The sequence below is a fragment of the Triturus cristatus genome, chromosome 11 (assembly GCF_964204655.1).
Source record: "Triturus cristatus chromosome 11, aTriCri1.1, whole genome shotgun sequence".
Classification (NCBI taxonomy): domain Eukaryota; kingdom Metazoa; phylum Chordata; class Amphibia; order Caudata; family Salamandridae; genus Triturus; species Triturus cristatus.
In genome coordinates, this window is record NC_140594.1 from 645,838,698 (window position 1) to 645,863,102 (window position 24,405).

The window sequence follows — 24,405 nt, forward strand, 5'->3', positions numbered from 1 at the left end:
GGTCGAATCGTGAGGCGAATATGTGAAACCTCCTGCGTACCCTCAACATAGGGCTGCCTCGACGGTGATAGGCCTATCACCGGAGATCTTTGACTCGAATCTTCGAGGCTCCGAGCTTCTTGTCTCGACGTCGAGATTATCTTCGACGGAGGCTTCATGTACCTCACCAAAGCTTTGGAGACCTGTGAGGACGGAGGCACCTGCCTCGACGTCGACTCCGACGGAGGCACCTGCCTCGACGTCGACTCCGACGGAGGCACCTGCCTCGACGTCGACTCCGACGGAGGCCTCTGCCTCGACGTCGACTCCGACGGAGGCTCCTGCCTCGACGTCGGCCCTGACGGAGGCGTCTGCCCCGACGTCACTCCTGACGGAGACTTTTGTCTCGACGTCGAATGCTCCGACGACGTCGAAAGCCTCTTCGCCGAACGATGTTTCCTCGACGGCGATCTTGATCTTGACGGCGATCTTGGTCTCGACGTCGACTGTGGAGATCGCCTACGTACTTCTCGCGACGTCGAATGATGTCTCGCCGACCTCGACGTCGAACGATGTCTTTCTTTCGACGACGAACGATATCTCTGTGCAGACGTCGATCGATCTTCTCTTGACGTCGACAGATGCTTTTTCGACGTTGAACTGTGGCGCCGAGACCTCGACGCCGAGCTTTTAGACGCCGTCGACGTCGAACGCATCCGCTTCGACGCTGAATCTAAAGTCGACGACGATTTTCTCTTTGCAGCATGACTTCCCCTTGACTCCTCACCTCTCCGCGACGATCCCGCCGCTGGAGTCTTCGACGCCGAGCCCGACGTCGATGGGGAGCAAACAGGGACCAACTGCCTCGACGTCGACCGTTCTGCTAGGCCATACAGCCTAATCCTCTCCCTCTCCTTTAAAGTCCTTTTGGAAAGGTCTTCACAATGACGACATGTTGCTGGAGAGTGAGAGTCCGGCAGACAGATGATACACACCTCATGTGTGTCTGACGCAGCCTTCTTTTTTCCACAAGATGGGCATGGAACAAATAAAGAAGGCATTTTTCTGACAAAACGGCTGAAAAATCAGTCAGAAAAACACAGGATACTGACTTCCTCACAGAAGTTGTAAGAAGAAGTCCAAAAAAATCTTAAAGTTGTAATAATTCTTGACTAAAGAGTCAAAAAAGAAGAGAGCTGAATTCCAGGGTCCTGACTGAAGGAGCCGGAAAGAACAACTGACCTAACTGTCACCCCTGAGGCATGATGGGATATGGAAGTCAGGGCTGCCTTAAAGGCACGGTGCCAGTTTTTACCTGTACAGGGCTTTTTAGTCTCTATGGTATTATATTGCAATGCAGCCTGCAGGCTGGCAATGTGTTGTACATCTGTGTTTTTCCACAGTTTGTTCTCTTTATTTTTTGCTTTCTCATGAGTGTTTACCTCATTAAAAAAAAAAAAAAAAAAAAAAAAAAAAAGAGATTTAGGTGTATTGTTATACCTTTATATATATATATATATATGTGTGTGTTATTGGATGTGTATATTTACATTGCCGAGCCTTTTATGGGAGCTGCATTTGCTTGGAAAAAATGATATATGTTTATACATATACAGAGCTGTATATATGTATGTTTTTTACATATATAATTTTATTATTTCCGGGGTCCCCGCACATGGGCGGGAATATTCAGTGCTTATGACTATTGATGAGGATCCCCTGGAAGAGAATCAGGGTGCTTTCTGGGTTGTTTTAGCGTAGTCTCCGTGGATTTGTCTGGCGGCGAGTATAGTAGCACGATGTGAGGGACATGCTTAATACCCGGTTTTCACAGGATCTTGCGGTTTTGTGCAAATGCAAGACATTACTTAAATAGTATACAGGAGAGGGTGAGGAATTAAGATAGTCTTCCTTGTAGTACTGTAGTGTTTTCTACGACGACGGGTGAATGGCTCCGTGTCGCGTATTATGAACTAATTAAAAGGTCTATTTCGGTGCTTTTTACAATTAATCACATAAATAGTATATAGGAAGGGGCGAGCAACCATAATAGTCTTCCTTTGAAGTACTACAATGCTTTTTATAGCGACTGGTGAATGGCACCATGTCGGGTATTAGGAATCAATTAAAAAGTCTATTTCTGTGTCTTTCAGAATCAACACAACCGGCCAGAATTGATGAAATCTCGTCAAGTTGCACATGGGTTTTGGTATAATATAACCACGGAAAACTTTCTTTTATTACGGGAAAATATATTTTAGATTACGGATTATTTGAATGACGTATATTTCAGAAGATACAAGCCCAACACAAATTTAAGTTAACACTAAATTTGTATGTGTCTGGTACCTATGACTGTTAAACATAGATATATGGGATTCTACAGTGTATTTTCTTTTATTGCAGGAGCAGGGTGTGGTCTTCCTCTATTTTATTTCCAATATCGGAAGCACCTTGAATAGACAATTGGAAGGTATGTTTGTTTCGCTACTGAGCACTCACCCTATAACTAGAGGTATGATTTTGAGCAATGTTTCAAGGAATAAGGGTAGTTATTCTCCATAGATCAATCCTGAATTCCGAGAGTGAAGCCCTACGGAGAGAATAGTTAATCCTCATGTATGGGCCTGCGGACAATAGTTACTGCAGTTCATTTTGGATGTACAGCCTGATACCGTGACAGGTAGACACTTTATTATATTTGAAAAGTCCATCTAAAATGGAGGCTTTTGATCATCTTAACCCTCATGAGTTTTTACTCTATAACAAATAGAAATCATCAAGACATGTATAGGCACCCTTCTCCTGGGGGGTGGAGGAAATGTTTTTTTACCCCTCCGTTGAGATTACTTATCTAATCATTTCTATGAGTTTAAAGTGGATGAGTGTGGTAGATGGTGCGGTGAGTGAAATTGAATGTGCTCTATCACCAGGATATAAACACTGTCTTTTACAGATTCCAAAGGCTAACGAACAAGTTACTTACCTTCGGTTACGATGTATCTGTAAGAAACATTAGATTCCTCACCTTAGAATATCCCCAGGCGTCAGACTGGATCCGGAAGATTCTTCGTCAGTAATACCCCTTGCGCGTCGCTAGGCGTCGTCTGCGGCTCCGCGTCCGTCGTCGGCATCGTGCGCCGGAATGACGTCAGAGTACTTAGACGCCGCTGTTCTATGATATAGCCTACCATATACTCTTAAAGTGCCTTATAATGTTAAACGGTTATGGTAACTATGGTTTGGCTTTATCAAAACATGTCGTGTAAGGTGTGTAACACTTTGGAATAATACCCCCATACCATTTCTGGTGATGAGGATATTATTCCTCCCCTTCCAGAGGGTGTGAGAAAGTGGGTTTCTGTTGCAGTAACCCCCCACTTTTTTGCCTAATAGCTGATGCACTTTTCCTTGTTGTGCCCTGGGCTCCTGCCAATCAGGTGCCCAGGGCCTGTGTTCCTTCCCTAAAATACAAACTCCAAATTGACAAACCCTGGCCACATGTCAGCCCCTAGTAAATGGTACCCTAGGTACCCAGGGCCTTGTGACCAGGGAAGGCCTCTAAGGGCTGCAGCACTCATTGTGCCACCCTTAGAGGCCCTGTACCCTTACACACACACACTGCCTTTGCAGGCTGAGTGTCTGGGCACAGGACAAAACAAAGAGTCGACATGGCACACATCTCTGTGTGCCATGCCCATCACCTACACTGCCAAGGCATATGTCAGCCACCCCTCTGGCTGGGTGCCTTATGCCTATGGTGTGGGCACAGGAGCAGGAGCCCTGTGCCCCTACAGTACCCAGGTCCATTCCTGGGCACTGTAAGTACAGTGCTGCCATTTACAAGTACATGGTGCTGAGAGCTCGTCAAACACGAGCTCCACAGCACCATAATGGCAACCCTGAAGACTGGGAAGTTTGGCCTCAAACTTCTCAGCACATTAAACCCGCATTGATGCCAGTGTGGGATTTAATGTACTAAGCACCCCAGAGGGCATCTTAGAGATGCCCCCTTACAGCTAACCTGCAATCCACGTCTGCTCTGAGGCTGCCCAGGCTGCCACACAGCAGACACGTTGCTGGACCCCTGGGTGGGAGAGCCCCTGCTCTCCCGGGCCTGCAACAATGCACGTCCTGGGTGAGGTGATAAATCTCCTCCCCCAGGATGAGCCAAGGGAAGCTTCAAAGGCATGCCGCCTCTTGGAGATTCCCCAGGCCTCTGCAACCCCCCACTCTGGAGGGAAGCTTGGCCGGAAACCCCATACAAGGACAGGGAATGTGCCAGCCTGCCCACCCCACCCCTCAGGTGGGGGAGGCGAGGTGAAGCACATCTCCGGGCTATCGCCATCTTGAGGATGGGGGGCCCTACCCTATCAGGATTAGGCTACTGCCCCCCTACCACAGGAGAGAGGCAGGATAGGGGGTGTACCCACCCCAGGACAAGGACCCATTGGTCCCTGGCCTTCACCTACCTGTAACGCCCCTAAATCTAGTATTTAGGGGCACCCTGAACCTTCCTTCGACAGATTCCAGATAGAAAACTACAAGAAGAGCAAGAAGAACAAGGACCTGCCCTGCAGCTGCTAAAAAGAGAAGACACCAACTGCTTTGGCCCCAGCCCTACCGGCCTGTCGACTCTCGAACCTGCACCAGCGCGGCATCTCTCGTGGCCAGCAACCTCACCAACCCCGGAGGACCTGGCTACCTCTTGGCTCTAAGCCCCTGGGTCTCCCATGAGTAGAGGCTCTACTCAAGAAACCTATTTTTAACCCTGGGCAGCAGCCCGGAACCGCGGACCCAACACACTCTGCACCAGCCAAGCCTGGCCAGTGCCGGAGTGGACAAAGACCCTGAGGACGACCCCACGGCGACTGTGACCCCAAGTCCGGCACCCAAGGACCCCCCTCGACATTCCGGAAGAAGCCTGCAGCCTCAGAACAGAGTGCCACCCCAACCGCGATCAACCAGAGGGTAAGATTTCCGACATCAAAAGGCACCCCTGCACCCGGAGCCCTGTGGCCCCCTGTGCCCAATCCCGGGGTACCCACCTAACCTACAACTACCCAACTTACCTCTCGAAGTGGTGGTGGCACCTGAAGCATCCTCGTCCCCGAGCCTGCAGCCTTTTTCCAAACCGGAACATTCCCATTGATTTCCATTGAGCGCCCGAAGGCTCAAAAGCACCCTGCACCCAGCCGCCCGAGTGGCCCTGGCAGTGCCCTCTCTACACTAACCTACTTCCCCACTTGCCCTGAGTAAGTGACCAGGAGCCCAGCTCCCACAGCCGCGTGGCTTGCCAGGCAGCAGCCACCAACCAAGGCCCCCCCTATCCCTCATAGGATAACATTGGGCCTAACTCTCTCTGCACCCGGCCGTCCTGAAACCGCTGAGGGTGAACCAACTGTACCTACCTGACACTGGGGGACCCCTGAGTCCATGCCCGGAATTTCAACTCTGCCAGTCGAGTACTTACCCTTAAACCGCTAACTTCATTTTCCTCATAGGGTAACATTGACTGGCTTTTTCTTCAAAAATCTTCTAAGTGTGAACTTTTCAAAACTGCAAAAATTCACCAAAAATCAGCCAAGTGACAAAAACGAATTTACTCACCTGCTCCTAGGTGAGCCTCCAGTGCTGGATCTTGGTGCCCAGCCCTGACCCTGAAAAGTGTTCACAACTATACTTACCTCTATCTCATTTTCTCCCATAGGAAACCATTGTCTGCTTTTCTGTGAAATTTCTTCTAAGTGTCTATTTTTGCAAATTTGAAATATTCTTTTAAAATCGTACCATTTCTGCAAACGAAATTACTTACCTGTTTTTGATAAGGACCCCAGTCCTGGGTCTAGGTACCCAGTCCTGGATTACTAAAGTAACGATAAAGTACTCTACCTGCAATTTGAATTTCTTGCCATAGAGATCCATTGAATGTTTTCTTTGAAATATTTTTTAAGTGCTAACTTTTGAAATAGCTAAATATTTAAAAATCATTACAGTTATTAAGTCGACTTTCATCACTTGATTCTGAATACTAACCCAGGGCTGGATCTAGGAGCCAGACCTGGAATTCCAAAAGTAATCTGAAAAGTAATTAATTACAAATAACCTGAATTTACAATTGAGCTCAATGCATTGTTATGTTTAGGAAATAGGATTGTTTATTGCAACCAACTGTGACTGTTTACAAAAATTTATTGCTTAAGGCAAAAGTATTTATATTCAACCTCTCAGTCTGAGAAAGTATATTTTTATCCCCTTTGTGGTTCTAAAAATAAAACAAGCATATATTTTATATATATAAACCATTGGCCTAGAGTTCAGTTATTGAGTGTGTGAAACCATTTGCTGACTGAGTGTGAGAAAGTGGCTCTGTATATACTGTTCCCTAATAGGTACAGGGTGTACAGAGTCCACAGTCCCCCAGAGGCTGATAGAGGTCAAAGTTAGGTATGACCTTACTCTCAAAAAGTGGTAGCTTGGTCGAGCAGTAAGGCAGTACCAGAGGACAGTGTAAAGCATTTATTGTACACACTCAGTCAGCAAATGGTTTCACACACTCAATAACTGAACTCTAGGCCAATGATTTGTATATATAAAATATATGCTTGTTTTATTTTTAGAACCACAAAGGGGGTAAAAATATACTTTCTCAGAATGAGAGGTTGAATATAAATACTTTTGTTTCAAGCAATAAATTTGTGTAAACAGTCACAGTTGGTTGCAATAAACAATCCTATTTCCTAAACATACAATGCATTGAGCTCAATGGTAAATTCAGGTTATTTGTGATAAATTACTTTTTAGATTACTTTTGGAATTCCAGGTCTGGCTCCTAGAACCAGCCTGGGGTCAGTATTCAGAATCAAGTGATGAAAGTCGACTTAATAACTGTAATGATTTTTAAATAATATTTAGCTATTTCAAAAGTTAGCACTTAGAAAATATTTCACAGAAAACATTCAATGGATCTCTATGGCAAGAAATTCAAATTGCAGGTAGAGTACTTTATCGTTACTTTAGTAATCCAGGACTGGGTGCCTAGACCCAGGACTGGGGTCCTTATCAAAAGCAGGTAAGTAATTTCGTTTGCAGAAATGGTACGATTTTAAAAGAATATTTCAAATTTGCAAAAGTAGACACTTAGAAGAAATTTCACAGAAAAGCAGACAATGGTTTCCTATGGGAGAAAAATGAGTTAGAAGTAAGTATAGTTGTGAACACTTTTCAGAGTCAGGGCTGGGCACCAAGATCCAGCACTGGGAGCTCCCCTAAGAGCAGGTGAGTAAATTCGTTTTTGTCACTTGGCTGATTTTTAGTGAATATTTGCAGTTTTGAAAAGTTCACACTTAGAAGATTTTTCAAGAAAAAGCCAGTCAATGTTACCCTATGAGGAAAATGAAGTTAGCGGTTTAAGGGTAAGTACTCGACTGGCAGAGTTGAAATTCCGGGCATAGACTCAGGGGTCCCCCAGTGTCAGGTAGGTACAGTTGGTTCACCCTCAGCGGTTTCAGGACGGCCGGGTGCAGAGTGAGTTAGGCCCAATGTTATCCTATGAGGGATAGGGGGGCCTTGGTTGGTGGCTGCTGTCTGGCAAGCCACGCGTCTGTGGGAGCTGGGCTCCTGGTCACTTACTCAGGGCAAGTGGGGAAGTAAGTTAGTGTAGAGAGTGCACTGCCAGGGCCACTCGGGCGGCTGGGTGCAGGGTGCTTTTGAGCCTTCGGGCGCTCAATGGAAGTCAATGGGAATGTTCCGGTTTGGAAAAAGGCTGCAGGCTCGGGGACGAGGATGTTTCCGGTGCCACCACCACTTAGAGGGGTAAGTTGGGTAGTTGTAGGTTAGGTGGGTACCCCGGGATTGGGCACAGGGGGCCGCAGGGCGCCGGGTGCAGGGGTGCCTTTTGACGTCGGGAATCTTACCCTCTGGTTGATCGCGGCTGGGGTGGCACTCGGTTCTGAGGCTGCAGGCTTCGTCCAGGATGTCGAGGGGGGTCCTTGGGTGCCGGACTCGGGGTCACAGTCGCCGTGGGGTCGTCCTCAGGGTCTTTGTCCACTCCGGCACTGGCCAGGCTTGGCTGGTGCAGAGTGTGTTGGGTCCGCGGTTCCGGGCTGCTGCCAGGAGTTAGGAATAGGTTTCTCGAGTAGAGCCTCTACTCATGGGAGTCCCAGGGAATCAGAGGTCAAAGGTAGCCAGGTCCTCCGGGGTTTTTGAGGTTGCTGGCCACAAGAGATGCCGCGCTGGAGCAGGAGCAGGTTCGAGGGTCGACAGGCCGGTAGGGCTGGGGCCAAAGCAGTTGGTGTCTTCCTCTTTTTAGCAGCTGCAGGGCAGGTCTTTTTTCTTCTTGCTCTTCTTGTAGTTTTTCTATCTGGAATCTGGGGAAGGAAGGTTCAGGGGGCCCCTAAATACTAGATTTAGGGGCGTTACAGGTAGGTGAAGGCCAGGGACCAATGGGTCCTTGTCCTGGGGTGGGTACACCCCCTATCCTGCCTCTCTCCTGTGGGAGGAGGGCAGTAGCCTAATCCTGATAGGGTAGGGCCTCCCATCTTCAAGATGGCGAGAGCCCGGAGATGTGCTTCACCTCGCCTCCCCCACCTGAGGGGTGGGGTGGGCAGGCTGGCACATCCCCTGTCCTTGTATGGGGTTTCCGGCCAAGCTTCCCGCCAGAGTGGGGGGTTGCAGTGGCCTGGGGAAACTCCTAGAGGCGGCATGCCTTTGAAGCTTCCCTTTGCTCATCCTGGGGGAGGAGATTTCTCACCTCACCCAGGATGTGCATTGTTTCAGGCCCGGGAGAGCAGGGGCTCTCCCACCCAGGGGTCCAGCAACGTGTCTGCTGTGAGGCAGCCTGGGCAGCCTCAGAGCAGACGTGGATTGTAGGTTAGCTGTAAGGGGGCATCTCTAAGATGCCCTCTGGGGTGCTTAGTACATTAAATCCCACACTGGCATCAGTGTGGGTTTAATGTGCTGAGAAGTTTGATACCAAACTTCCCAGTCTTCAGTGTTGCCCTTATGGTGCTGTGGAGTTCGTGTTTGACGAGCTCTCAGCACCATGTACTTGTAAAAGGCAGCACTGTACTTACAGTGCCCAGGAATGGACCTGGGTACTGTAGGGGCACAGGGCTCCTGCTCCTGTGCCCACACCATAGGCATAAGGCACCCAGCCAGAGGGGTGGCTGACATATGCCTTGGCAGTATAGGTAATGGGCATGGCACACAGAGATGTGTGCCATGTTGACTCTTTGTTTTGTCCTGCACCCAGACACTCAGCCTGCAAAGGCAGTGTGTGTGTGTAAGGGTACAGGGTCTCTAAGGGTGGCGCAATGAGTGCTGCAGCCCTTAGAGGCCTTCCCTGGTCACAAGGCCCTGGGTACCTAGGGTACCATTTACCAGGGGCTGACATGTGGCCAGGGTTTGCCAATTGGGAGTTTGTGTGTTTTAAGGAAGGAACATAGGCCCTGGGCACCTGATTGGCAGGAGCCCAGGGCACAACAAGGGAAAGTGCATCAGCTATTAGGCAAAAAAAGGGGGGGTTACTGCAATAGAAACCCACTTTCTCACACTGAGTGTGTACAATAAATGCTTTACACTGTCCTCTGGTACTGCCTTAATGCTCGACCAAGCTACCACTTTTGAGAGTAAGGTCATACCTAACTTTGACCTCTATCAGCCTCTGGGGGACTGTGGACTCTGTACACCCTGTACCTATTAGGGAACAGTATATAAGGCTTCAATGGAGTTTTAGGGAAGGAACATATGCCCTGGGTACCCGATTAGCAGGAGCCCAGGGCACACTCAGTAAAAGAACATCAGCAATTCAGCAAAAGTGGGGGCATACCATGCAAGAAAGAGGGCACTTTCTCACACTACCATTACACTCACACACTGCCTTTGCAGGCTGCGTATTTTGGTGCAGAACAAAGTGAAGAGTCGACATGGTACACATCCCTGTGTGCCATTCCTACAACCTACTGCCCTGGCACAGATCAGTCACCCCTATAGCTGGGTTGACTATACCAGTGGTGAGGGTACAGGTGCATGAGCCCTGTACCCCTTCAGTTTCTAAGTCCATTCTTAGACACTGTAAGTGCAGTGCTGCCATTAAGAGGATATGTTGCTGGGAGGTAGTCATTACGAACAATACAGCACCATAATGACTACAATGAAAACTTAGAAGTTTGGTATCAAACTTCTCAGCACAATAACCCCACACTGATGCCAGTGTGGGATTTAATGGAAAATGCGCACAGAGGGCATCTTAGGGATGCCCCCTGAAAACTAACCTATGACTAGGGTCCAGGCAGAGTGGCTGCTTAAAGCTGCCTCCACCAGACAGGTTTCTGGACCCCTGGGTCAAGAGCCTGCTGCCTCCTGGGGCCTGAAACAGTGCACATCCTGGGACAAGGTACAAGCCTCCACCCCCAGGATGGGAAGGGTTCATGAAGGCTTGCCGCCTTTGTGAGGCTCCCCAGGCCACTTGCTGCTTTCAGCAACTGGTCCCCACTTGTTCTGACCCTCACTTTGGGCGTGTGAAGCGGCAAGAAAAACAAGTGAGGAAGAGAGGTCTGCCCACCCCTGCCAACTCCACCCCTTAGGTGGGGGAGGTGAGGTAAAGCACAACTCTCATGCCCCGCCATCTTGCAGATAGGAGGACTCCGTCAACCAAGGAAAGGCTTATGCCCCTCTCCCACTGGTGGGTGGCATAATAGGGGGTGTACCCACCCCAGGGAAGGGACCTATTGGTCCCAACCTTTTTACCTACCTGTAACGCCCCTAAATCTAGTATTTAGGGGCACCCCTGAACCTTGCTTCCTCAGACAATAAGAAACTACAAGAAAAGAAGAAGGACCGAACAGCCATGCAGAAGCTGACAAGAGGAAGACGCCCACTGACTTGGCCCCAGCCCTACTAGCCTATCTCCTCCTCGAACCTGCTCCAGGGAAATCCTGGTGTGTCATGCAGCCAGCAACCTCAAACCCCGGAGGACCTACCCGCCTTCAACCACAAAGATGGTCTCCTGTGAACACTGGATTTGTTCACCTGCAACCTCTGGCTCCGGCCAGACACCGCAAATCCACACCACTCAGCACGCGCTGTCCACGGCCCGAGCTTGAGTGGGCAAACACCACGGGAGATCCCCCCGGCGATCTTATCCAAGACCCGCCAACCCCTGCCTTCTTCAAGCCTGTAGCCTAAATTTGGAAGCCCCCCCCCCAAACACGGCCAGGAGCTGGTAAGAAGATCAGACCCTAAAAGGCACTCCTGCATCTGACATCCCACGGCCTTGGGTGACAAAACAGATGGTGCTTAACCAACCCACAACATACCTCTGGAAGTGGTGGTCGCACCCAGAAGACCTTCATACCCAAGCCTGCAGTGCCTTTGCAAACCGGAGGTTCCCCATTGCAAACAGGGCGCCAGACGACTAACAGCACCCTGCACCTGGCCGTCCTAGTGCCGCTGAGGGTGCACCTTCGGTGCTACTTTGGATCCCCATTTTCCCTGAGCTAAAGTCCAGGAGCTTTGCTCCCACAACTAAGTGGTCTGCTCGTCAGAAGTCACCAAACAGAGGCCCCCTATCCCCCACTGGATAACATTGGGCCTCAGCACTCTGTACACGGCCGCCCTAGTGCCGCTGAGGGTGTAACGAGAGTGCATCCCTGACCCTGGGGGACCCCTGAGTCTACTCCCAGAACCTCAACTCCAACTACTGAATACTTACCTTAACACAGATAACACTATCTTCCTCCATAGGATAACATTTACTGTTTTTTTGGGGAAAGTGTCTAAGTGTGGAGTTTGAAAACCAAAAACAATTCTTTAAAATTGTACATCACAAACTATTTTACTTACCCGTTTACAGGAAATGTCCCAGATTATTGTCTAGGTATACTACACGGAGTAAGAAAAGTAATCTTAAAACTAACTTACCTGGTATTTTACTGAAAAGCCCATTCAAGTCTATGTACTCTATTTACGAAGCATTGCATTTCTCTGCAACAATACTGTAAGTCAAAACAAAGTGCATATACCATTTCAATCCATACTGTATTTAATTTGTATATTTACTGCAAAGTACATAACACTTACCTGTGCCAGGCTTGCTTGGTTCTAGGAAATAAAATAACTAAAAGAACATTTTCTGTACAAAAACAATTGGTCTGAAGTTCAGTCTTTGAGTGTGTGACTTCATTTGCTGACTGAGTGTGTACAAAAAACGCCTAACACTGTCCTCTGATACTGCCGTACTGCTCGACCACACTACCACAAATAGAGAGTGAGGTGCTATCTAACTTTATCTCTGCCTACCTTCTGGGTTCCACTGGACTCTGTGCACACTATACCTCACTTTGGTATAGTATATACAGAGCCAGCTTCCTACAGACTGTCATTAGGACCCCTAATATTTGATTTGAAAAATTTTATATAGCGCTGGCTAGAACCAGAGGTATCCAAGCGCTTTACATGAGGACGAGCAATTGTTTCAGGTCATAGTTACAAGTTAAACAGTTACAGAGCATTGTTACAAGTTGCTGGAGTGTAGTTACAGGAGTTAAAAACATATACGTAAGTGAAAAAGCAGGCAAGGGAAGAGATTCAGGGGAGAGAGGATAGCAGCATGGGCGGTAGACAGAATGAAAAGGGGGAAAGAGGTTGGGGGGTGGATTATGAGACAGGGAGACGGAGAGAAACTGTGCCCAAGGTCCGGCTGGGTAGGTGACGGTCAGGGGGTGAGCCAAGGCCAATCTCATCTATAGCTGAGCAGAGCAGCTCCACTGGGCGTCGGACATGGTGCTCCGACTCCGCTGTCGGGAAAGAGCTGAAGAGCACTCAGGGACTCCGAGGTAGTCAGCTTAGTGCGTGGGGACGGGGTGGGAGGGAGTGCCATTGTCCCAGTGAGTTACAGGCGTCAACTTGCGGTCAGGCGTAGTCCTGGTAGAGGTAATGTCTGGAAGAAGATCAGGAGTGGGAAAAACAGTCACCATTGGCAGCCATGTTAGGGTCAGGCATCCTGGGACCCTTTTCAAACCATGCGCGGCAGAGCTTCTGTCTACTGGCTTCGCGCTGGGAAGCAGACGGACAGACAGGAAGGGGGGTGGGGGGGGGGGAGGGGGAGGCGGGGGATCCGCTCACCACCAACCTGGGCAAGAAGAGTCTCAAAGGTCCATGGAAACACTCTGGCATGTCCGCTGCGTCCGACGGGTGTCTTCTGCACGCAACTATTGGGCCACACAAGCGTAGGGAGGCTCACAGTGTGCCAGACACAAACTGGGTGCAGGTCTGATGAACAGGACTGCATCGCAGGTGTAGCCGAAAAACTTCCGTTGCGGGCGCCCATCAGGGAAGCGGGAGGGCAGGCTCCCGGGGTTCCGCTCTCAATGTCGCAGCCCCAGCTCTGAAAACATCCCAGGCGCCATCTTGAGGTGGGATCGTACGGCAGGACTTTCCGCGATAAACCTGGCGATGCAGGGACTAGATGTCACGGCGGCCACCTCGATAGACGCTCCCCAACTTCCGATTACCGGGGATGACTCCATCAGCTGTATTGGTGGAGTTAAAGCACCGCGCTAGGTTGTAGAGCACGGGGCTTCTACGGAGCAAAAGCTCCAAGCAGCCATGTTGGATTAGGCTCACAGGATACAAGTGTGATAGGGAGAGAATTTGGTTCAGGGAGGTGGGTATGGCTCATAACGTGGTACAATTAAAACTAAAGAAGGATAGGCAGCGAACATTATATACATTAGGGCAGCACGGCAAACAACAAGCAATGACTCGAACTGTCATAACAACAACCCCACCCAGACCAGGCTCAGGAAGGCCCACTATAGACCCAACAAGCTAATCCCAACTAAGCAAAACAATATAATATTTGTGTGTACCATTAGGGGGTGACAATGCTACAACATATACCTTTTTATATACAAGATCAGCAAACAGTCTAATGAGATTCTGTGAGCCTCCAAGTGGAAACAGTTCATATGAACGTGCCTACATGGATGCTAAAATAAAGTGTCGCTGGTTAAGCAGAGCGGCAGTAAGGTAGGGAGAAATACAGCCTTCAGCCTGTGGGGAAGAGATCAGACCTGGCGCTAGAATGAATGTCTGGCGGGTTCTGTCCAGAGTGGAGCGGAAAGAATGGTCATTTGCTGGAGTATTGTTGGCAGAATGTTTGGACTGCGGCTGGAGTGTCAAAGAAGAAAACAAGTTACTTACCTGTAACTTTGGTTCCCCAGTATTGGTAACTTTCATAGATTCTCATGCTTTGTATCATTCCCCGTCGTCGGAATGGGAGCCTCGGTAACAAAATATATATATATATACATATGTATAACCATAGAAACAAAAGAGAAAAATAGGCCTAGGCCTCATCTCATTTTGTAGTATATCACCCTCTTTGTGTAAAAGAGCCCAAACTTTTGCCAGGGCCAATCAGCACAGCCTCACCCTCTGGAACCTTCCTGAGAGAGCTCAGAGCCTCAGATTTTCGTAGCCGTTGTGCCAACAGCCACTACCTTAGTAAACCGGCAGAGCTTTCCCAGGGGAGGTGGGTGGGCGCATGAGAATCTATGAAAGTTACCAATACTGGGGAACCAAAGTTACAGGTAAGTAACTTGTTTTCTTACCCCAGTATTGGAACTTTCATAGATTCTCATGCTTTGTATCAGAATAGCAAGCAGTAGATCACGACAAGCACATTTCGGTAATTACATGGCTTTACAAAATCATCTCAGTGCACATGATAAAACAACCATTACTGAAACCAAATGTGCTTACCAGGATGGAGGGATTGTAGGGAAAGCTCACCTCTCATTGAAAAAGATTCCGGAGGACTGCTTGACCAACCGCAGCGTCAGCTCGTCCCACCGATTCCAGGCAGTAGTGCTTCGTGAAGGTGTGTACACTGCTCCACGTTGCTGCCCTGCAGATGTCCTTAATCGCCACTCCAGCAAAGAGAGCCACTGAAGACGCCATCGCTCTCGTAGAATGCGCCCGGGCCCTTTTATCCAAAGGTTTGCCCGCAGCCTGATGACAGTACTGAATTGCACTGGAGATCCAGCGGGAAATGCCACTCTTAGCGAGCGGTAACCCCTTCCGTGGTGCACTGTAGGCGATAAATAGTTGAGTAGACTTTCTGAAAGAGCGTGTGCGCTCCAGATAGAATTTCAGGCATCTTTGGACATCCAAAGAATGCAATGTTCGTTCCGCTTGAGTGGAAGGACGCGGAAAAAAGGAGTTCAAAATTAAGGGTTCATTCAAATGAAACTCCGAAGGCACCTTCGGGATGAATTTTGGGTTGGTTCTCAAAATCATGACATCCCTCTTGAACTGTAGAAAAGGCTCCACTATAGAGAGAGCCTGGAGTTCACTAACTCTCCTAGCCGAAGTCAATGCTAGGAGAAGGGCCAGCTTCCAAGATAGGAACTTCAAATCCGCTTTGTGAATCGGCTCAAAGGGCGCTTTCATCAGTTGAGCCAGTACCAGGTTAAGTTGCCAGATAGGCGGAGGTGGCCGGACCGGAGGATACATCCGAAATAACCCCTTAAGGAACTGCTTAACAATTCTTGCAGACCATAGAGATGGCCCCGATGTCTTCCGTCGAAAGCGGGATAAGGCAGCCAGATGCACCTTGATCGAAGAGTGCGCCAGACCTGATTTTGCCAGGGACAGGATATAGGGCAGAATCTGATGTGGCCGGGATTTGTAAGGATGGAGTTTATTCCTCTGGCACCAAAGGCAAAATCTCTTCCACTTTGCCCTGTAGGTCTTATTAGTGCTTGGTGCCCGTGCTTGAGATAGAACATCCCTGCATTCCTTAGACAGATTCAGATGGCGGAATTCTCTGTGTTCAGGAGCCACGCTGACAAGTGAAGTGATTCCGGATCCGGATGGAGGACTTGCCCCTGATTTCTCGATAACAGAGATGGAATCAGTGGCAAGCGAATCTGGCGATCTTGGGAGAGAAGTAGGAGTTCCGAGTACCAGAACTGCCGCGCCCATGCTGGAGCAATGAGGATCATTTTGCATGGTTCTGCCCTGACCTTCCTGAGAACTCGAGGAATGAGGGGAATTGGAGGAAAGGCGTAGCAAAATGCGCCGAACCAAGCAATCGAAAGGGCATTCCCCAGAGACTCTCGCTGGGGAACCTTGCTTGCGTAAAACCGGCACTTGGCGTTCTCCGGGGTCGCAAAGAGGTCTATGGTCGGAGTACCCCATTTCTTGAACACTGCCTCCAGAGTGGCCTGATCCAGCTCCCACTCGTGTGTCACCTTCGTCTGCCGACTTAGAGCATCCGCTGTGATGTTGAGACACCCCGCCAGGTGCTCGGCTCGCAGAGTGATCCCGTGAGAGATGGCAAATTCCCAGATCACCTGAGCTTCTTTGGACAGCGTCCGTGATCTCGTTCCCCCTTGCTTGTTTATATAGTGCATGGCCGTAGTGTTGTCTGTCCGGACCAGCACTGCACGGTTCTGAAGTCTGGGGAGGAACGCCAGCAAGGCTAAGTGAATGGCCCTCAGCTCCAAAAGATTGATGTGGCGCAGTCTGTCTGCTGGACTCCAGTGACCGCTGACCTGAAGCTCCTGGAGGACAGCTCCCCACCCTTCTAGGGAAGCATCCGTGGTCACCACCATAGGCGAAGGAGGGACTCGGAACGTTAATCCTCCTGCGATGTTTTCCTTCACCAGCCACCATTCGCAAGCCGTGCGCATGGCAGGTGTTATCCATACTTTGTCGTTGAACGATCCTTCTGCCTGACGCCACTGTTTGTCCAGCTCCTCCTGTAGAGGACGCATATGTAGCCTGCAATGCGGTATCAAAGGTATGCAGGATGAGATTGATCCGAGCAAGGACTTGTACTGTCGAACCGATACATGTCTCTTGTGCAGTATTAGACGAGCGGAAGCGGCCAGTTTGCCCTGACGCTCCTCTGACGGACGAGCCGTGCATCGTCTCGTGTCCAGAATTGCCCCAAGGAACTTCCGTGACCTGGAGGGTATCAGTTCCGACTTGGACACATTGAGCTGAAGACCCAAATGGGCGAACAATCTTATGCAAGTTGACACAGCCTGAGACGTTGCCCTGAACGATGGAGCCTTGATGAGCCAGTCGTCCAAGTACGGGAACACTTCCAAGGACTGTTTTCTCAGGAAAGCAGCGACTGGTGCCAGCATCTTCGTGAAAATGCGGGGTGCCGACCGAAGGCCAAACGGGAGCACCTTGAACTGGAAATGGCTCTTGCCTACTGTGAAGCGTAGATATTGCCTGTGAGCTGGGTGGATCGGAACATGAAAGTAAGCATCCTCTAAATCCAGGGATGCCAAAAAATCTCCCGGATTGAGCAGCCTTAGAATATCCTGGAGTGTGACCATCCTGAAAGAGAGCTTGATGAGATAGGTGTTGAGCTCCCTGAGGTCTAGTATAGGACGCCATGCCTCCTCCGTCTTCCGAACCAGGAAGAACCTGGAATAAAACCCCTTGCCCCTTTGTGAAAGTGGCACAGGCTCTATCGCCCCCTTGATGAAAAGCTGGTGGGCTTCGAGATGTAAGAGTCGGAGATGTTTCGCTGCACGGGCGTCTGGAGCTCTTGTTGGAGGAAGATCTTGGAACTCCAACGTATGGCCACTCTGAACTATGTTCAAGACCCACCGGTCTGATGTTAAACGCACCCAGCTGTCCAGACAAAAAGATATCCTGCCCCCGATCGGTGTTTGTGGCAGTGGAGGAACAGTAGCCAGAGCCAGGAGGCCGCTATTGCCTCTTGGCGTTGTCTCGTCCCTGACGATTCTGACGTCCTCTCTGGGACTGCCGAGAGAAAGACGCCGACTGTCCTTGGCGCTGGCTGGAATATTGTCCTTTATAGGACTGTCCAGATTGAGAGGAATACTGTCGTTGGTTTCCTCTGTAGTTAGAAAACCCCCGACCACGTGCCCCCTTAAATGGCACCTTACGGTAGGTCAAAGAGCCTAAGGACTTAGCTGTATCGGTGTCCTTTTTAATGCCTTGGAGGGCGTCATCCACATGCTTTCCAAAAAGCATCTCTCCGTCAAAGGGGAGGTCCAAGATCTTATTCTGGACCTCCTGGCGAAACCAAGTCGCCTTCAACCAGCCTTGGCGGCGCAAGACGGCTGAGCCCGCCAAAGCCCTGAAAGCAGTTGAGGCAATGTCCATCGCACAGTCGATGACTTCCGAAGAGCATCGTTCTCCCTCCAACAGCACCTGTCTGGCTTCGTCTTGACTAGTTTCTGGTAGCTGGTCCAGGAATGGTTCCATATCACACCACATCTGGCGGTCGTATCTGCCCAGAATAGCCAGAGAATTAGCTGCCCGCACCAACAAGCTGGCCATGGTGGAGAATCTTTTACCCACATTGTCCAGTCTTCTGCCTTCTTTATCTGGAGGCGTGGTTAAAGGAGTGGACGGATTCTTAGATTTACTTTGAGCAGCTTGAGAAATAACAGAATCCGGCTTAGGTTGTCCTAGAAGACACGCAGGACTGCCCTCTGGTGCCTTGTATTTCTTCTCCAGCCGGGGAAGAACCGGAATGACGGTTGCTGGATTCTGCATTGTCTTCAGTCCCTCATCCCAGACATGTTCTATAATGGGAATTGATCTTACAGACTTCTTATATTGGGCTTTAAAGTCATAAAGGAAGCAGTCGGACTGCTCCGCCGTAAAGGGCAAACCAAACCTCTTGGATGCCCGTTCCATCAAATTATGGAAACCCCCAATGTCCACCGGAGGCGATATATTTGTCTCTCGGCCTACAGCATCAAGATCCTGTGTATCATCAGGGTCCCCATCTGGATCGCCTGGATCTGTAAGAGGGATCACCTGTCCCTCGTCGTCTTCGTCCGTATCTCCATCGTCCGCGTCATCATCAGCAGGTTCCGTACCTGAAGGTTGGGGAACCACTAAGGGCAGCACTGGTGAAATGGACCGAGGTACCTCTCTTGGTAGAGGTGGCAAGTCCATTGGTATGTCACGTGGCACTTCCAAAGGAGAAGGACGCACTGGAGTGCGATCCGGCAACGTCGGAAAACGAGATCTATAGTCTTGCAGCATCTGTTGCAAATCCGACACCAAAGCCACTGGCAAGGCAATTAGGTCCTGCCTTATAGGGCGGGGGCGTAATCCCTGTTGGTGCCTCTCCTGCCCCTCTGGGCCATAAAACTCCTCCGTATCTGTGTCCTGCTGTTTAACATTCAGGTCTGAAAGGCTGTATGCGTCCCCAAACTGCCCATCCTCCTCATCCTCCTCCGAGTCCTCGAGAAGCATGGATGGTGGCAAAGGCGTGACCCGCCTAGGGGAAGTCATGTCCGGTGTAATCACTAATCTTTGGGTTGAAAAATCCAAATTTTTCGTCGTCGACGGTCCCGTCGGCGGTCTCGTCGACGGAGTCGATGGCAACGGGATTTCCAATGTCGACGCACTCGACGACGACTGAAAGGCAACTGTCGTCGACGGAGCTGAAATCGTCGTCGACGATGAGGCCGTCGACAGTCCTGTAATCCTAGTCGACGGAGCAGTCGTCGACGGAGCAGTCGTCGACGGGGCAGTCGTCGACGGGGCAGCCGTCGACGGAGCAGTCGTCGACGGAGCAGTCGTCGACGGAGCAGTCGTCGACGGAGCAGTCGTCGACGGAGCAGTCGTCGACGGAGCAGTCGTCGACGGAGCTTTCTTTTTCGTCGACGTAGTCTGTTTCATCGTCGGCGGAGCACCCGTCGACAGTCTCGTCGACGAACTTGTAGTCATCAACATCGACGAACTCGTCGTCGTCGTCGTCATCGTCGACGTGGTCCTCGTCGTCGACGAAGTAGATATTGTCGACGGTCTCGTGGACGACCCCATGGAAATAGGCTTAATTGAGGAGATCGTCGTCGACGTACCTGCTGCCGCCTGCGTCGACGGACGCGGTTTCTTCAGTGGCACCGACTGAGGAGTTTCTGCAGCCTGTTTCTTTACAGGTTTCTCCTTCTGGGACGGAGGGGTAGATGTAGCAACCCCCTTATTGTCCTTAGGGGCTATGTCCACAGTAGCCCGTCCCTGCCTCTCCTTTACACTGTCGTGAGGAGATTTTTTGGGACCAGCCTCCTCAGACCTGTCAGAGATCCCGTGAGGGGCTTTGAGAGGAACCTTGAGAGGGGGTTCCGCAGAAGTGGAGGGCGATGACCTACCCCTCTTCTTCGATCTCCTGGAGGAGGTACCAGAGATAGATCCTTCCTCATCCGAAGAAATGACCTCCCTGGTCTTTATCTTCTGCAGCCACGTCAGCAAGCGCCCCTCTCTGTCTCTCAAGGTCCTCTGTGAAAAACTGAGCAGAGCTCAGTGGAGACTCCCTAGCACAACGTGCGGTAGAAAAATCTGAGGCTCTGAGCTCTCTCAGGAAGGTTCCAGAGGGTGAGGCTGTGCTGATTGGCCCTGGCAAAAGTTTGGGCTCTTTTACACAAAGAGGGTGATATACTACAAAATGAGATGAGGCCTAGGCCTATTTTTCTCTTTTGTTTCTATGGTTATACATATGTATATATATATATATTTTGTTACCGAGGCTCCCATTCCGACGACGGGGAATGATACAAAGCATGAGAATCTATGAAAGTTCCAATACTGGGGTAAATTTAGCTTACGGTTGACCTAGACCCCCAAGGCTTGCTGGGTAGATCAAACCATACCAGAGTCCCAGTTTCCGGAGAGTGGCCTTGACGTCTGTAAATTTCCAGCAAGCCTCTTGGACCACAGCTGTGAAGTGTGGGAATGAGGAGATGGTGGGGCCCTGCCACTGTAACGGGCTATGTTCATCGGCCAGTCTCGAGGCAACATTACGGTTATTAAGTTTAGGAGGTGGGCAATTATACGCCTTGGGGAGAGGCCATGATTGGGGCTCAGTGAGCGATGTGCCCACCCCAAAACGGAGATCTTCGTTCTTCATGGCCACAGATGTAAGTTTTTCCATCCGCTTCATAGATTGCACAGCCCCATCGTCTAGGTTCGACACGCTCCCCTCAGTGGCTTCCAGTCCGTTGTCATGGCTTTCAAGGATCTCACCAAAGGAATCTAGGCATATGCTGAGGGTCTCTAAGTGGCTGTTGATGGCCCAAAAGCCTGCCCAGAGTTTGGCTATTATTGCATCCATACCAGCCAGTTGCATCAGTCCAGTGTCGCCACAGAGTTTGCCCTCTGCCATAGCTGGTGGCTGCATGATTTCCAAGGCCTTCTGCCTTTGGAAGTTGAGACATCGCAGTTTAGGATAACAATGCACCATAGCCTGTGAAGAGGAGAAATGGGGAGTCTCGATTCCTTCAGGATTCAACACCTACCTAACAATGGTGCTACTCTTACATTATGGAAACCATCAATTTGGACTGCATTTTGTTTATTTTCCTTTGAAATCTTTTTATTTTACATCTTGCATGGAGACAAGCACTCCAGGTACAAGCAGTTGCAGAATGCTAAAAATGGAGTCCTTTCACAGAAACTACACATGCTGTTGTAGAACCTTTTCTCACCTGAAGGGCTTCTCTTGCCGCATCACACTTCTCCTTGCGCCCAGAGATGACAATGACATCACACTTCTTTGGCGAGCTGGGATCTACCTCTTTCACCTCCCCATTCTCCTCTGCAAGCTCTGGCAAAGTCACCTCAGCACCTGGGGCTACTAAGAGATAAATGCCATGTTAACTGTGTCCCCAATTCGAGGTCAGAGTAAACTGTCTTGTACAGCAAATGATGCATATGAGCTGCCTCACAGTCATGAAAAAAAGGTCAAAATTTTTACTACAGACCACCACCGATGAAGAAACAATCCTTTTTTTCCTAATAAAAAACAAAGTTACTTACTCTGGCTTGTTAAAGAACAAGTTACTAACCTTCGGTAACGATATATCTGTAAGAAACATAGGTTAGTTATAGATTCCTTATTTTAGAATTACCCCCAGGCATCAGAATGGATCCGGAAAGTTTTTAGTCAGCAGTACCTTTGCGCGTCGGAAGGTGGCGTCGGTCGGCTCCGCGTCAGTCGTTGGCATTGTGGTCACCCAGCTGACGTTGCGGTAGCTACTTAAGATACCACCCTCGCACACTGACGTCCGTTCTGTACACGACTTTCTGCACCAGAAACGCAGAGCCATGTAAGACATTGATCACTGGTGCACAAAACTAGTGCCCGGAAAGGATGTCCTTAACCTGAGAAATCAGTTTGCAGAACGTGGAGAATGGGTGAGGCGGTAAGGAATCTGTAACTGACCTATGTTTCTTACAGATATATCGGTACTGAAGGTAAGTAACTTGTTCACCCGAAAGAAACAGTCTGTTATAGATTCCTTACCTTAGAATAGATACCCCAGTAATACCAACCCCGGAGGTGGGTCTGCGAACCAAGTTCACACCAGAAAGTCCTGGAGAACAGAACGGCCAAAGAAGCCGTCTCTCCGGACTTGACTGTCCAAGCAGTAGTGTTTCGTAAATGTGTGCAGTGATGCCATGTGACTGCCTTACATATGTCATGTAGAGGAACTCCTGATCCCAAAGCAGTAGTGGCTGCCATCATCCTGGTGGAAAGAGAGCAGAGCCCCACTGGAGGTTTCTTTTTATCCAGAGAATAGCAGGCTTTAATACACAAAATGACCCATTTAGAAATGGTCTGTTTGTGTACGGCCCAAACTTTCTTAGCGCCTACGTAGCCAACAAAACGTTGGTCATCCACCTGGAACGGTTTTGTGCGATCCAGATAGAAAGAAAGCGCTCGTTTTGGGTCCAGACGGTGGAGCCTCACTTCCTCTTTATAAGGAATCTGAGGCGGAAAGAAGGTGGGCAAAGTGATGGTTTGCCCGATGTGAAAAGAAGTAACCACCTTGGGGAGAAAGGATCGACGAGTCCTAAGGACAACCTTGTCCAGATGTACAGCCAGAAAAGGAGATTTGGATTTAAGAGCCTGGAGCTCACTCACTCGTCTAGAAGATGTGATGGCCACCAGGAATGCAGTTTCAAGGCTTAAAAGTCTTAAAGAACAGTTGTGAAGCGGCTCAAAGGGACCACACACAAAATGGGTAAAGACAAGATTGAAGTCCCACTGAGGCATAACGAAGGGAATGGGTGGAAAGAGATGAGATATGCCTTTTAAGAAACGATCTGCAACCGGGAACTTAGAGAGAAGGCTGATCAGGAAGCTGAAGAAAAGCAGAAATGGCCAAAAGATAGCCCTTGATAGTGCCCAGAGCAGAGCCCTGCTGGGCGAAAGAAATGAGGAACAAGAGAACCCCAAAAAGAGGTGCCTGTCACAAATTTGTTCCATCTGCAGGCATATACCGTCTTAGTGGAGGGACACCTGGCTGCCAAGTTCACGTCACAAACTTCAGGAGGCAGGTCAAATGACGTCAACTGCTGCCGCTCACTCTCCAAGCAAGAAGGTGGAGCCTGGACAGTTTTGGGTGGAGGACCATCCCCTGCTGCTGCGACAGAAGATCCTCCCAAAGAGGCAGTCGGATCGGAGGATCGATGGCCATGCTGAGCAGCTCTGGATACCAGACTCTGTGCAAAGTCCGGAGCCACAAGAATGTCTTGGGCCCTGTCACGCTTGATCTTCTTCAGCACTTTGGGTAGAAGTGGTCTAGGTGGAAAGGCGTACAACAGACCACAGCTCCACTCGCAACGAAAAGCGTCGCCTAGCGAGTGCGCGCTTGGAAATTCCAACGTGCAGAATTGCTGACATTATGCATTCTCTTCTGTGGCGAATAGATCTAACCAAGGCTTTCCCCACTGTTGAAAGAGACCTAGCACCACCTCCGAGTGAAGATGCCATTCGTGATCCATCATGCATCTGCGGCTGAGTTCGTCCTCATGGCTGCTTTCGGAGATTAATACATTTTCAAAGATCTCGCTTGGAGTCAACATTTGGTGATGTATTGTTGATAGATAGACAATATTTTTTTAATTTGGTCTCACACCAAAGCAGCCTTTGAATGCAACATCAGGTCTCTAAACACTAAAAACAACCAAATACAATTCACTCACACCATCAGCAATATTTAATTGCCATTTTTGGATGTATTGGTAGAGAAAAATGAAACCGGGATCAACACCAGTGTATTTGTTAAAACAACTGACCGCAACAACACTTTGTTGTTCCGCAGTTTCCACTCACCTAAATTGATTCAGAATTTGCCTTATTCTCAATTGTTGCGTATCAAAGGGATTTAATCTACACAAGATAAATGTGACCGGGATGTCAGTCAGATCAGAAATCGATTTTGACAACGGGGTTATCCCAAGGAGACCATTGATAAAGTGGAAGCACGTATGAAAACCATTTCACGAGACGTACAAGTTACTTACCTTCGGTAATGATGTATCTGGTAGAGACGATTCTAGCCGCAGATTCCTTCACGTAGAATAATCCCGAGGCGTGAGACTGGATCCGGAAACTTTTTGCCACAGCAT

The 24,405-nt window shown here is 49.4% G+C and overlaps 1 protein-coding gene across 4 annotated transcripts in view; it reads right to left on the reverse strand.

Moving 5' to 3' along the window:
• HDLBP (high density lipoprotein binding protein) overlaps window positions 1-24,405 on the reverse strand; it is a 933,925-nt gene that overhangs the window by 275,605 nt on the left and 633,915 nt on the right. For 2 of the 4 annotated variants that reach the window (XM_085634158.1, XM_085634157.1), the window contains exon 21: window positions 21,477-21,622. In XM_085634158.1, coding sequence (XP_085490284.1) covers window positions 21,477-21,622 — 146 coding nt within the window. Of the gene's footprint in view, window positions 1-21,476; window positions 21,626-24,405 lie in introns of all 4 variants that reach the window. The other 2 variants (XM_085634156.1, XM_085634155.1) reach the window with 1 other exon arrangement.